The 14,515-nt window shown below is 43.3% G+C and overlaps 1 protein-coding gene across 1 annotated transcript in view; it reads right to left on the bottom strand.

Annotated features, from left to right (window-relative positions):
• Positions 1–11,258, bottom strand: part of pcdh7a (protocadherin 7a) — a 44,459-nt gene extending 33,201 nt beyond the window's left edge. Inside the window, exons 1-3 of the mRNA XM_079690919.1 lie at positions 8,643–11,258; positions 5,959–7,135; positions 558–1,340 (exon numbers count right to left, since the gene is read on the bottom strand). Of these exons, the coding sequence (XP_079547045.1) occupies positions 558–1,340; positions 5,959–7,135; positions 8,643–10,087 (3,405 nt within the window). The 5' untranslated portion in view covers positions 10,088–11,258. The remainder of the gene's footprint in view (positions 1–557; positions 1,341–5,958; positions 7,136–8,642) is intronic.
• Between the last annotated feature and the right edge of the window lie 3,257 nt (positions 11,259–14,515).

Below are 14,515 nucleotides of genomic sequence, written 5' to 3'. Positions count from 1 at the left end.
GGGAAGCAACTATTCGCCCACACTCTCTGTGTCCTTACTCCATCTGAACACCTCAGGGGTTTTTATACACAGCATGTGAAATGCACGCTCACACAGTCATGCATGTATACACAAATGCACATCCACACATATTGTACAGCTGCAATAGGGGGGGTTGACTCATGTACCCTGCATTAGATCTTGCTAAACTGGGCTGATGTTTGACACGGAGCACACACATGCTCTGACAACAGGGGACCGTCACACTGCTCAAAGGCTTAGGGTGCTGACACTGAAACACGAGTGTGTGGGTATACTCTGTCAGCTATTTTGTGGAGATAATATGGTGTTTAGACGTTCGCAACGGGGTGTGTGGTCGAGTACAGTATGTCAGCAAATGTGTGAATAATAAAAGGGGAGGCCGGGGAGTAATAGAAGTTGCCATAGATCGGGAGTTGAAGTGGACAAAGTGTTAGAAAGAGCTGACTGATATAAAGACTTCCCTTCTTTATTCATCAAAAAAGAATTGAGAAACCATTGAGACTAAGTCATCCCAGTTCCCTTCCCAGAGCTCCTACCTGTTTGCTGTACTTGCTCCCAGTCTGGCAGCCGTAATCTGAGCACTGGTCAGATCCCAGGGACATAGCATCTGCGTTGCCACTACCCCCACTGCTGCTGCTGCTGGATCCGGCGCTCCCCACACAACCCCCACTGCCCACAAAGGTGTTGGAGGGAGGCAGGTCCTGGACCGCCTGGTGCTTCTTTCCTTCAGCTGGGGGGGAGTGGGGCTGTAGATTCACTGCAGGTAGAGGTGAGCTGGATTTGTAGTGCCTGGCCAGATCAGGGCTCGACTGGTGCCTCATGCCACCGCTCATCCGTGGGCTTCCGGGGTCACCGTCCATAGCGCAGTAGCGTGCTGCGAGGCGTTCACTTGCACTGCTCAGATCCTCCTCATCGTCGTCCTTTGCATGGCGGCGCAGCCCGTTGACTGTAACAATACCGCTGTAGAGGGATCTGTCTGCTTTCCCTCCTCCCACCGCTACATTGGTGCCACTTCCGTTGCGTTTGTCCCGCCGTGGTTTGCGTCCCCGATCTGATCCCCTGCTGTGGCCAGCCTGTGGTTGAGCTCCTGGAGGACTGAAGAAGTCCTCCTCTGGCTCCTTCTTACCGGCTTCGTAGCCATTTTTGCCCTGAGCCCCACACTGCCGAGCTGTGACTACAAGTAGGATCACCAGGATGACTGCCGCGGCCCCCGCCAGGACACCAATAGCTACGCTGAGGCGCTGTTTCCCTAATGCACGGTCGCTGTCTGGGTCCCCCGCGATGTCCAGTGACAGTGGAGCCATCAAACTGCGGGCCACCTGGGGTGAGAGATAGAGAGGAGAGGAACACAAGAGACAGAAGATGTAGAGTAAAGAAGGGAAAGCAACAAGAAGAGACACATGGTCGATGAGAAAAAAAGTCCCAACTAACAACTGTAAAAGATGACACAATGGGAGTGAACCACAGAGAGACATGAAACAGCATCTTCCACTTAATTAAACTCATCACTGGGTTTTAGTGGGGTAGCTTCTCTATTATTCCCAGAGATATAGCATGTCACTAAATATATAATTGCTCTTGCTTCCCAGTTGCAACATTTCAAGTGCATGTCATTTTCCTTTTGTGATCATATACGCAGCACTGGTACAGGAAATTCGGCCTGGGATTATGCTGTTTAAAGCTGATTAAAAGAACAAAAGGAAACTTTAGGTCAGGGACAGTTGGAAGAGAAGTAGGAGAAACAGTTAATACGTTTGAAATAAAGCCATCTACTGTCTCTTCAATGAACAATGTCCCTTTTGTAAGTGATAGCGTAGGCGTGGATTTGTTAAGGATTTTCTGTCACAATGTTTTGCTGTGAAAATGGATGGATAGACAGTGATACTGTAAATCTTGGTTTTTAGAGCCAATTTTTTGTCTTAAGGTTGTTGGCGGATAAGCAAAATAGTTTTAACTGTTAAAAGGCTAATCGCCGATCTTTCCTTTTGACGAAAATATTTTACACTTTAAAACGTTGTATTAGGGTTTAAGATAGAGAAGACAAATAGAAACGATCTTCCATTATATACAAAAAATACAAAGCTGAGTAAATGTTTGCATGCACACACACGCTCTGAGACAGTACACTAATAAAAGGATCATTAAAAGAAAGTGGGTTATGCGGAAGCCAAAACACAGCCATTACTGCTTATGGAGTCTTGCTCTACAGGAGACAATGAGGCTGTGGAGTTCTAAACTGCAGAGCCCTGCTGCTGGTAATATGGGGCAGGGTCATGAATCTGAATATATCTAATCAATACATAGCAACTATGTCAGGAGAATCATTACAAAGGGACCAGACATAGTGCTGAAACACACACGCATAGACAAACTGAAATGTATATGCATGCACCTACACAAGCCCACACAGTGTGTAATCTGTCCATTACTGAGACAACTCATTCTGTAGCCCTGACACCTCGTCTCGGAGCTCAAACGACAATTCCTTTGGCCTGTCAAAGCTGTAAATTATATACCCATGTAATCCCTGCTGCCTTAAGAATGGTGGGTAATAAGTCTTGCAGGAATGAACGGGGGAAGAGACCGAGAGTGAAGGTGAGAGAGAAGTCATATTGACCCTATGGTTTGCAATAGCCAAATAAGATATAACCAAGAGTATTGGAGTATTAAAGAGCTGCTCACACACTACTGACTGTTCAACTTGATTATAACCTTATCAAAAGAATATTATTGGGCTTACTCGTATGGAGCCTCATTATTCAGTATTGCCGAGCCCCCGCTATGGACAGGGCCGTGTGATATTTCATTGTTTTAACACCCTCCATCTCTGGGCTAAGTTTCCTCGTTTTTTCAGTCAGTTGTGTTGCTTTTATTCCCTTATTCTGCTTCCACTGCAGAGGGCCTCGCCACCAGGCTCCGCTCTCCCCTAAGCCCCATTGTTCTTCTTTTGCCTGCAGTATTCCTTTCCATTCTCATTCTGCTTGGCATCTCTCTGGCTTTGCGCATCCCTGCACTGTCTGCCGTATTGTTGTGTGCTCAAAACGGAGAAAGAAAATACCAAAACGCAGTGTCACAAGTGCATATACTATCTGAATGTAAAGCCCAGTTTGTGTGTGTTTTTTGGGAGTGTGTGTGCAGTCGGATGTGACAAAGAGAAGCTTTAGAAAGTGAAAGGTTTATGGATGTTATTCAATAAGTCAGATGCTGAGTGTAAGCTATGTTTAGCTGTCCACTTGCAGGTCTGTATACTGAATGCGTGTACTGTATAGGCCCACACAAGACAGTTAAGTATTCAACCAGAAAACTGAGCAGCCAACTCTATGGCCGTGTTCGAGTGCATCCCTCTGACGCATCCCTAACTCTCAGAGGAATCTTCCATTCTGCTGCATGAGCTTTGTTCCGGTTCGGCTTAACACCACCATCTATCTGCTCGGCTCTCCAAGGGCTCCCTTATCTGCATGTCACTGAAGATGCCAATGCAGCGACCAATACAAGGAGTTTGTCCCTGACCACATTATTGACCCGAGTGACCGATCCTAGTTGTTCCTCAATGTATTCACAGCTCAGCGTGACAACAGAAAGCTGCAGTTAAGTAATTATCTATTACTCAAATTCCTAAAAATGTGTCTGTGCATATTTAAAAATAAGCAGCACATTATTCAGTATCTCAAGATAAGAAAACTCTTGAAATACCAGCTGTGAGAAAGTGAATATTTTAATCACCATTAAGCGCTTTAATCAGATTCACAGTACAGTGTATTTATGGTGTACAAAGTCCTTTAAGTTTTCCAATTGACATCAACTGTTTCTGTTTCCTTCTTCCTCCAGCCTAAACTCTGCAGTATCATATTGTGGCTCATTATCCAACATGTGGTTCACCCAGTATTGTTGGATGGAAAAGACTGGAGTCATTTTGTGCCGCGGTGCTGCAGCAGTAGCAGACGTTTTCCTTCCCTAATTACATCTGGCATCCATCCACTGCTCAGTTTGACTTCATTATGAGATGGAGGTATTCTCTCTTCAATGACTTCTACTCAATTACTGCGCCAAGTTCCTCCCTACAATCAAACTAAACTATGCATATTGTAATCAAAGACGCCTTTTATACTGTCTTGGACATATTACACCCTTTTGTTCAATTCAATGCCCCGGTCATTTAGGCACATTGCAGTTAATTCAACCTGTCAACACCATTGTTCCCCTGCTTACAAAGTGCTCTGTTCTAATCCTCACCCCCTTGATTGTTCAATTTGTACTTTTCATTCTGCTCTTAAGTGACAGTGTTACATTCACAAGGTGTTCTACATACTGGCTATGGCTCAAATACGACAGCTTCTATTTGTTCTCACTTGATTCGACACCAAGTTGTATCCTCCACAAAGACTCAGGATGTAATTATATAGGATGTGTTTTTCTCTGTCCAAAAACACAGGATTAGGATTTAGTTTAATTCCAAACAAGGATACCAAGAACTCAAGAGGCACACACAGCACAGTGTTATTGTAGATTTCTGCTTCTTATCAGTCTGACTGTTTTTCTCTCTCAAACGTCTCAGAGCTAACTTTGGCTCACACTGTTTACTTCATGAAACATGCACAGACCTGACAGTTGAAGTCACCTTTTCCTCAGAAAAAATTGAGAATGTCTTCTAAACCATGTTTCAAATGAGGGTTTAAACCACAGGCTGTTGGTTTCAGTGAAAGCACTGTAAACACGAGGCACTCAGGCAATTTAATTATTAGTCAATACTAATGACTTTGCCCACACAAGAGACCACGTTTTAGGAATTGGTACCTGCCAGCATTTATAGCTTAACAGAACAAGTTTTAAGCAAAAGTTCACTTGAGTTAATAATTGAAGGCAGAAATGAGACACAGATTTCTTCCAGCATAACTACATTTGACTTTGTGTTATTTCTGGTATCTCTGTAATGTCTCTGAGTCTAGTCAATTAAGTATTCGCCTCAGTGTGGGTCTTACAAGCCAACTCTAATCTAAACCATGCAGATTTATGCAATAATGGCGGTTGTGTTCGGACACATATATTTCATATTCCCTTTTATTCCCCTTGTAAACATTATTCATTTAGAGTTTATAGTGGTTTGCGGTTAGTTTCCTTTAAGTTTGACTACTTCCGTTCTGCTCAGAAAGTGCTGCATGATAGAATGAAGACTCATCAATATTCAGGCCTGTAGTGAAGAGACACTTCTATTCAAATGAACATACTCCAACTTGCTCTGTATTAAAAGGCCAAAACTGGGACAGGGCCATCCTTCTCTCTCTCTACCTCTCTAGCGCACTCACCCCTAATGCACGCACCCTCTCTGTCTTTCTGTCTTTCTTTCTCTCTCTCTTTCTCTCTCTCTCTCTCTCTCTCTCTCTCTCTCTCTCTCTCTCACACACACGCACACGCACACACCTAATGCTCTCAGCTCTGAGCTCAATGTACCATAAAATAAGAACCACTTCAGTAATAACAGTTACTTTAACCACGTAGTCATTATAATAATGCATTCTGGATAAAGAACATTCAAACTACAAAGAGAAATAGGCTTCTTTATCTGAGACAAATATAGACACAATTATTTCCTCAAAAATGGGCTGAAAATTGCAACACTATGAATACTGCAGAAATTGTGCATTTATCTCATTCTATCAAGAAAATAATCTTCTTACCAGTTTAGTTCAAGCAGCAACAATCAGTTGCAATTTCCACAGTCCCTCCTTTGTAATGTGTTATCGGAGTGGCCATTATTGGACAATATCATCACTGTCATTATGAGCTACAATTATAAACTCAGTGGAACAATAGTAGTCTGCACACACCAAAATAGCAGAGTAGATTTTATTACCTCATCCACTGTGTTTTCAGTGTATTATGATATACTTGACTTGCTGTTACTGAAATCAGTTTGATAAATATATATTTGAAGATTACCTGTGCATCCACAAGGGTTGCGTTGGCCAAGCTCTCGTTGATGAAGACATGAACCAGGGCGGTGGCACAGAGGGAGGGCGCTCCACTATCATTGACCCGGATCACCAGGCGGTGCAGACCTCTGTGGCGCCGCTCCAGAGGTTCTGCCAGTGTGATCACTCCATTAGTGTGGCCAATCTCAAACAGTCGGAAGGGATTTCCCCCCACCAGATTATAGTGAAGTTCTGCATTTGGGCCAGTGTCTGAGTCTATGGCAGTTACAGTCCTGACTATGGTACGGGCACTGCTGGCGGGTGGAAGGAGAGTGTAGGACTCATTGGATGGAGAGGTGATTGAGGGGGCGTTGTCATTTTCATCTGTCACAAAGAGCAAGACAGTGGCGGTGGCAGTTTTCCGGGGCTCACCTCCATCCACAGCCCGGACACGGAAGGTGTAGGAGGAAAGCTTTTCACGGTCAAACGATGCAGAAGAAAATATAGTTCCTGTGTTGTTGTCAATGGAAAACATGTCTTCCTGCTCTTTCTCACTATCTTCTCCTTCCACCTTCTCTACGGACTTCTTCTCATCAACTCCATCCATTTCTACAAACAGACTAAGTTCTGCATTCTCGCCTTCATCAGCATCTGTCACAGTGACCATGCCAACCGGGCTGTTAGCAAGCAGGTTCTCTTTCACGTAGAATGTAAAGATTTCCTGAACAAACTTTGGAGCATTGTCGTTGCGGTCGGTCACCTGAACAACAACTGTTGCGGAGCCTTGCAGTGAAGGTGTACCCTTATCCTTGGCAATCACTCGAAGTTCATACCTCTCTCGCTCCTCACGGTCAAGAAGCCCTGTGGCACGGATATCTCCATTATCTGCATCTATGTAAAATTGCCCGTTACCAGCAGGGTCCAGGGAGTATGCCATCTCAGCATTCTTGCCGCTGTCTGCATCTGAGGCTAACACTGTGACTACTCTTTCACCAGGTGAGTTGTTCTCAGCAAAGTGGACTTCCACAACGCTCTGGGCAAAGATGGGGGCATGGTCATTGATATCTACTACACGCACCATCAGTGAACTGTTGCTTGACAGACTGGGGCTGCCAGAATCTACTGCCACAATGGTAACACTGTACTCTTTGGTGGCCTCATAGTCCAGCAAGGCAGAAGTATGTAGGAAGTATTTTTTCTTATTCCTGTGGAAATGATCAAAAAACAAATTTCATGAATGTGCTTGCTATGCTAGACAACAAATAACACAGATCTTGATTTCAAAGTAGCCAAACAAAATAGTGCTCTTCCCTTTTAAGTCAATTAACATATTTATCATCCACCAATTATTGTGCCAGTTGCTATTGTGATGTTTCTTTCATTGTGATTGTATTTTTAATTAAATGTTAACAAAATGTGAGAAAATTGTACAAATACCCAGTTTTAATCACACAGAGGCCAAGGTGACATCCTAAAATATTTTTTAAAACTGAAATGTTTGATTGTCAAAATAGTCGATATAGATATTTTCTGTTAATTTATTTATAATTCATCTAATAATTTCAGCTCTACTATGCTTTGGTCTTTAAAACACTTCATTCTAAGAGACCCTTCTCCGAGGCTGCAGTTATCTGCAAAGACACAATATTTCTAGAGAAACTGTGACTGATTCTTTAATTAAATCCACTGATCGATTTGCTGAAGACCTCTCGTGATTATTACTTAGTCTCAGAGAAGGACAACCCTACAGTCAACTCAACAACCAGCCTTATAGGTGTTATTCTGAAATGGCCTTCCCTACAGTATATCCCTCTTTCCCTTCATAGCTCTAGAAAATACATTTGCAATTGACTGAAGAGCATTGACATTAGCAGCACTGCAGTAATAGTATTACTGAAAGTCTAAAACCCTTGACTTCAATGAATGCTCAAATTTAACAGATTGTATCACATTCAAACTACTACTAGACTTTGTAAATGAGAGGCAGTACTTGAAAAACATCTGCATGAAACAACACTCCACTCTTCTCTAAATCCTCTGTGGAAAATAGAAATTATGAGTTTTTCTTCCCTAAATAGACGTGTGGGGATTCTTATAGCAGCTGTTTAGCTTAAAAAAATCTATGGAATAAAAACAGAACCACTCGCTGATTTAAAATATATATGTATATACATACTTTATGTAAATGATTAGGTTTTAAATGTAGTCAAACATAAATGAATACTTCACAAGGAAATTTCTTAGAAATTAGTCAGGAACTATCTTCAAATCAATGTATGGATCTTGAATAACTCTGAATAAATGACTGTGTATTAGATAACCAAATGACACATTTCTAAATGACATGCTAATGAACCTGTGTCTAATCATTATGTATTTTTCTTAATGAATAATAACCAGTTTTAAATTAATTATTTCTAGTATATGTGAATCAGGTGCTTAATGGCACATAATTATACAAATGTGATTTAGTTGTTTTTGTCCCCCTCAGGTTATTCAATATACTAAGCTGTATATCAAATGCATCCTTACTTCATGACTACTTTATGATTCCTGACCATTATTGTACTCCCTGGAGAGAAGAAGTGCATCATTTGAACCAAATGACATTGACTGGTTTATTTCTACAGTATCTAGCAGTCTGTTTTTATTCAATTCTTTGGAATGGCTTTCTCTAACCTTCTGTAAGGGGTTACCTTTGTTTTGGCTTACCTGTCAAAGGATTCATCTGCAGGCATGGGTGGGAGGGCTGTTTCACCAGCTGGCTTCAATGTGAATGGGACGTCTCCTACGACTGTGCATGTCACAGCTCCATTCTCTCCCTGGTCTCGGTCTGACACCTGTACCAGAGCTACTGGTGTGTCCACCAGAACGTTCTCTGGAACTAACGCTGCTCCATCTCTAACAGGGATCCGTCCAATCTTTCGGATCTCAACCACTGGGACATTGTCATTTTCATCCCGGACAGCCAAGATGACAGTGGTGCGGTCAGTGCGGGGTGGCTGACCTCGGTCTCTGGCTGTTACTGTGAACCTCAGTTGGGACACATCTTCCCTGTCAATCCTGTGAAGGACGCTCAGCCATCCAGTGGCCTCGTCCAGTCGCAGGAGTCGCCTGACGGATTCAGTGGCCGCTCCAAAGACATACTCAACTTGCCCATTGACTCCAATGTCGCGGTCTGAAGCTCTGACCTGGAGGACAGGTGTACCTGGAGGAGCGTTTTCTGCCATTTCTGCCTCATATGTGTTCCTCTCAAACTGTGGGCTGTTGTCATTCACATCACTGATGGACACACGAAGTAGGGCTTGGGAGGAACGTGGTGGGTTTCCACCATCTCGAACCCTGAGGATGAGCTCATATGAGTCTTTTTGCTCACGATCCAAAGTGCCTTTCACAATTAGCTGTGGTTGTTTTTCCCCATCTGGTATGTCTGCAACTTGTAGTTCAAACACAGTGCTCCGGGGTCCTCCTCCATTATCTCCACTTCTACCCCTCCGGTCGCCACCTCCATCCACTCTCGCAATGGGGTTTCCTCCTGCTGTGCGTCTTGTTGAACTTGACCCAGCAGCACCATCTTGAATAAGCTCATACCTGTCAATTCCATTTCGGCCAAAATCCCTGTCTGTTGCTGTGGGCAGCAGGTAAAGAGTTCCTATGGGGCGATTCTCCTCAACTGAGAGCTGGAGAACAGGTGAGGGGAAAGAAGGTGTGTTGTCATTGATGTCTGTTATGACAACACGACCTTCAAACAGGTCTACCCAGCTCTGCAGTGGTCCAATAACTGACACCTCAAAGTCCAAGAAACACTCATTTTCATCAAATATCATCTGGCACTGTGGGAGCTTCTCTCTGTCGATGCGCTTTTGGCCAGTTGTCAGCTCACCTGTCACATTATCAATCCTAAAAAACTCTGAGCCACTCTCCAAGGCGAAGGTGACGTCCCCGCTTCCTGTACCTGCTGTGAGCCCCAGGTCGGCGGCCACGTTGCCAATCTTGACGTCAGGTGGGCCCTCCTCCGCCACTCGGTACCGGAGAGCTGAGTCGGCTCCCGGTAGCTGAGTCAGCAGATGCAGCACTAACACCACGAGGCTGAGAGCCTGCGCCGCGGAGGAGTGCACTGCACCAAGCCTCTGCATGGCGCCTTCCTTCTCTCGCATCTCTCCTTCCCACTGTCTGCCTCTGAGCTGCCGCTTGTTTTTTCTTTAATGCTGTTTTGTGGTCTGGTGTAGTTCACAGCGTGGGTGTTTGATTTATCCTTTCTTACCTTCCCCTGCCGCTCTGCGGACAGCCGCCTGAGGTCCGGGGAAAAGCTTCCGCACTCTCACACTTAATGCTCCTTTCTTTTATCCTCCTCTTATACCCAGCAGGGCTTTTTCAACTTCTATAATAATACTCTCGATGTCTTGCTGGGCTGTTCACGCCACAGAGATGTCAAAAAAAAATCCATGCTGCTGCGAAATAGAAACAACTAATTCATCAGCCTTTAAATAATCCACTTAAGTCTTTCTTTCCCGTGAAACCGGAGATCAGACGAGGTCGCTTATCAGTTCATTATGCCTCTTGTAAATTATTTTATTCCAGTCACATTTGGGACAGCAGCTTTTCTCACGGTTTTCACAGTTAGAAACTGCAATGCAGCACCACACAATAGGAAAAAAAAACACTGCTCAGCTCACCGGACGCCGAGGAAAATTAAATCGCATCCGCAAAAGAGGAATTTAAATCAGTTTGAGAAAAGTCTTTTGGATGCTGTTACTGGATCTCCTCTTACCTTCAGATCCAGCTGCGTTTTCCTCTTTTCCCCGCAGTGGAGCAACGTGCCAAGCAGTCAGATTCCTTCACGCAAGTTATGATGAAGACAAGAGTGCTTCAGAGCGAGTTTCTCATTGTTGTTTTTCCGTATAAAACTGAAAAGGAGAGCCTCTTTAGATGGGCTAAAATTGAGATTCCAACATCATCCCCAATTAAGCTTAATCCATGCAGCTTGTGTCCGGGATGGATGTCTCGTGATGGACCAAGAGTAGATGCGTCTTTTTCCAAGAGTCCCGCATTCTCTCTCTCTCCTCCACATGCGCCTCCTCCTCCTCTGGCTTTTTTTTCTCTCACCTGCACTGCTTGGGACTGCTGCTGCTGCTGCCGGTCTCAAGCGATGCTGCAGTCTCTCTCTCTCTCTCTCTCTCTCTCTCTCTCTCTCTCTCTCTCTCTCACTCTCTCTCACTCTCTCTCTCTCTCTCTCTCTCTCTCTCTCTCTCTCTCTCTCTCTCTCTCTCTCTCTCTCTCTCTCTCTCTCTCTCTCTCTCTCTCTCTCTCTCTCTCTCTCTCTCTCTCTCTCTCTGCTACTGCAACATTTTCCCCGGCCGCGTAACTCGATCGCTGAGCTGTAACGGGAGAGGCAGCAGAGGCGGTGTTGGGTCGCCGTGTGTGTATGTCGGTTACCGAGGACAGACCTCACCTCCCCCTGTCATATAGGAAGATTAAATGGCTTGGTGTCCCGGCTGCTGACAGCTCCTGGTGGGAAAATGTCTTTATTCACATTCATACAAAGGACAAAGAGAGACGGGAATAAAAGAGAGTGATCTCGCTCTAATACAAGTCAGCTCAGTGCTAAGTCATATTTCTGCTGTTGCAGCTCTTTTGCTGGGGCAAGTGTAAAAGCACTCATTCATTCTTTTTTTGAAAGAGACATATATTTTCACACACACATAATGAGAAAGTAGTAATTTATACTGTAGACTACTGGTGCACTATAATGGACTATAGCCTAATTGTAGCCTACTCCTCTACTGCAAGAAATGTTGTGATAAATAAATAATGCATACAAATAAAAAGTAGTCTCAATAAAGTATATGTGTAGTAGGCCTATAGGCTTATAGTATGTGTAGTAAGTATATTTGCTCCTATACATTTAAATATGTATTTTTTTTTAGAGGGATAAGGCATGCTTTCTGTTTCTTTGTTGGCAGTATATTCTCCAGCTCACAGGCTACACACGCACTGAGGATGTTGTCTCTCAGAGGACCGACCTGCTCGGTGAGCAGCGCAATGCAGCATCGGTCTGCTGCTATTGAACACTACCGGGGCTTCCACGCTGCCGCTCTGGTAGACCGCCTCTGCATTTCTAATTTCCACTCAGGACCAACTGTGCCGCCCTGCCTGGCTAGAAAGCAGGGAGTTCCCCCACCATAATGTTATTGACCGAGAGAGAGTTCTGTTGTGTCTACAAGCTATTAGTGAACAGTTGGCTGTCAGTGAGTAAACAAAGACAGACTAACTGCAGAGAGAGGTCACAAATATGTCTCTCTCTCTCTCTCTCTCTCTCTCTCTTCTTTCCAACACGGCCATCCCCCTTTCTCTCTCTGTCTCTCGTTGACTTTTCCCTTATGTTTCTCTCAGACTCTCTTCCTTTTCCATCTCTCACTCTCTTAGCTTCACCAGGAGAAAGTTGTGTTTGTGTGTGTGTGTGTTAGTTCGTGCCGGCGTGTTTGTTTATGGGCCGATATGTTTAGCATTCTAGAGGAATCGGCACGCGTCCGCTCCAAGTGCACCCACGCCCTCTGTCGTTCGACCCGCGCGCGCTTTTATTTCCCTCGATATCAATCGGGATTTGCCTGTGGGGTGTGTGTGTGCGTCTGCTTATTAACATGCATGTGAGTATTAAATCGGTGAAAAAGACAGTTTTATAGAAAGATGTTTTTGCATGTAGCTTGGCCTGGGTTTGGTGAGTTTAGTTTTCAGATGATTTCGGAACACTTAAATCAGATTTGACCTAATGAAAAATATCTAAAATAAAACTGTTGGCCTGAACACGCTGTTATATCCAAGCCATTAAGATATAGTTGAGCATGAATCTTCTTTCATCAGCGAATGAACTACAGTTTAATTTAAATATTAAATGAAAAGTGCTAAATGTGTGTGTGCTTGCGTGTGTGTCTGCATGTAAGCCTTTGTGCTCTAAAGTAAGGATGTTCTTTGTAGACACATAACCTGGGTTGACATCCGCTATTGCCTAAAGGCCTAATCTGTTTGTGCCATCACAAAAGAGGATCACAGCTTCAACACATGGTCTATAGGGAAACTTTGGAAAAAAAGGATGACAATCTTGACATACATATTTGATAGCATTTGGCAACGGCAACTGTTATTCAAGTGAAGTATGAGAGATCAAGCTTGCCAGATATCCTCAAGACATGTTGTGCTCATTCTGCAGGCTCTTTAAGGTCTAACATTGTGGATATGTAACAGACGTACAATATGTCAGGCTTCGAATATACAGACAATACTTGTTTGTTTAAAGTCACTTGGTTTAAGTCTTTGACAAAAAATAATAATGTATTATCCTTTGATCAAGCTTTAAACCTCATCATACATACTGTAAGGACTACAACCGGGTAAGAATTAGGAAACAATCAGCTAAATGTATTTTTTCACAAAACATTATGTTATGTTATTAATTTTCATCTGAAACGTGCAGTTTAATAATTTAGAAAAGTTACAGTTTATTTGCATACTCTGCAAAATGAAAATAGACAGAGCACATGAAGAAATGTGTGTCTTCTGCATTTGTGTCTTTTTCTTCAAAACAAGTGACTGAGTGCCCCTAACCAATTGATACTGTGTTTTTTTTAATTAAAACAAATGGGAAATGGGAACTTACTAAATAGCTAAATCTATTAAAACAGCTGAGGCTGAATTGGTTGCTATTGACTGGAGTCCCCTAGTACCCCAATAAACTGTTTTTTGATGGATAAAACTGAATCAGAATAATGATATTCATTCTAATAACTTATTTTTCAATCCAGTGATGCTAAATACTATTCTTGTTAATTATATTTAAAAATGTTTGCTTTTTCAGTTGAAGTCAGGACAGTTAAAGTGAGCAGTTTGAGCTTACATACAATGCTGTCAATGACAGAAAACAGATAGTGTTGTGTTGCATAATGGAAATACCTTTTGTTTTTTATTAACCATTTCAATGAGAGCTTTTAGTGCAACGTACAGTTATAACAATTGTTGTTGCAATGCCTCTATATCATTCCTTTAAATGTTGATTGATTCTTGTTTTGATTCAGGCAAACGCATACAGTTCTGCTGTTACATTTTAGGGTCTGTCTAGTGAGACAACACTTGTGTACTTGTGGCAAACTTGGTTTTTAGAGCATTGACACAATAATGGCAGCTCTAATTTGTTCCTTTCAACCGTTATAATTCTATCCATGGAAAACACATTCAACTCCTTAATGACTACAAGCCTGTCCCTGCGACCTCAATGGTCCAAAAACCCTAAGATAGTCTTGTGTGTCCTCACCTGAATCACATTACAGACCACCTACTGTATCCTCTGCAATTCACCTCCTACACAAACCAGATATGGAAGGATCCCGCCTGGTGGTGGACTGAAGCCCAGCGTTCACCCCTTTGATCCATGAACTGCTTCACACTAATCTCTCCCAACTCACCATGCCTGCCATGGGATCAGCAGCTCCTTGATAGGTTGGATAGCGCAAATGGGGCTAGGGAAAAGCCAAATCCAATACCCTGACTATCACCAGGTGAACTCCAGGGATGTGCACTCTTATAGCTTTGGC

Source organism: Notothenia rossii (assembly GCF_949606895.1).
Source record: "Notothenia rossii genome assembly, chromosome: 1".
Taxonomy (NCBI): Eukaryota; Metazoa; Chordata; class Actinopteri; order Perciformes; family Nototheniidae; genus Notothenia; species Notothenia rossii.
The sequence above is the reverse complement of the archived record's forward strand: the minus strand, read 5'-3'. Positions and strand labels throughout refer to the sequence as shown.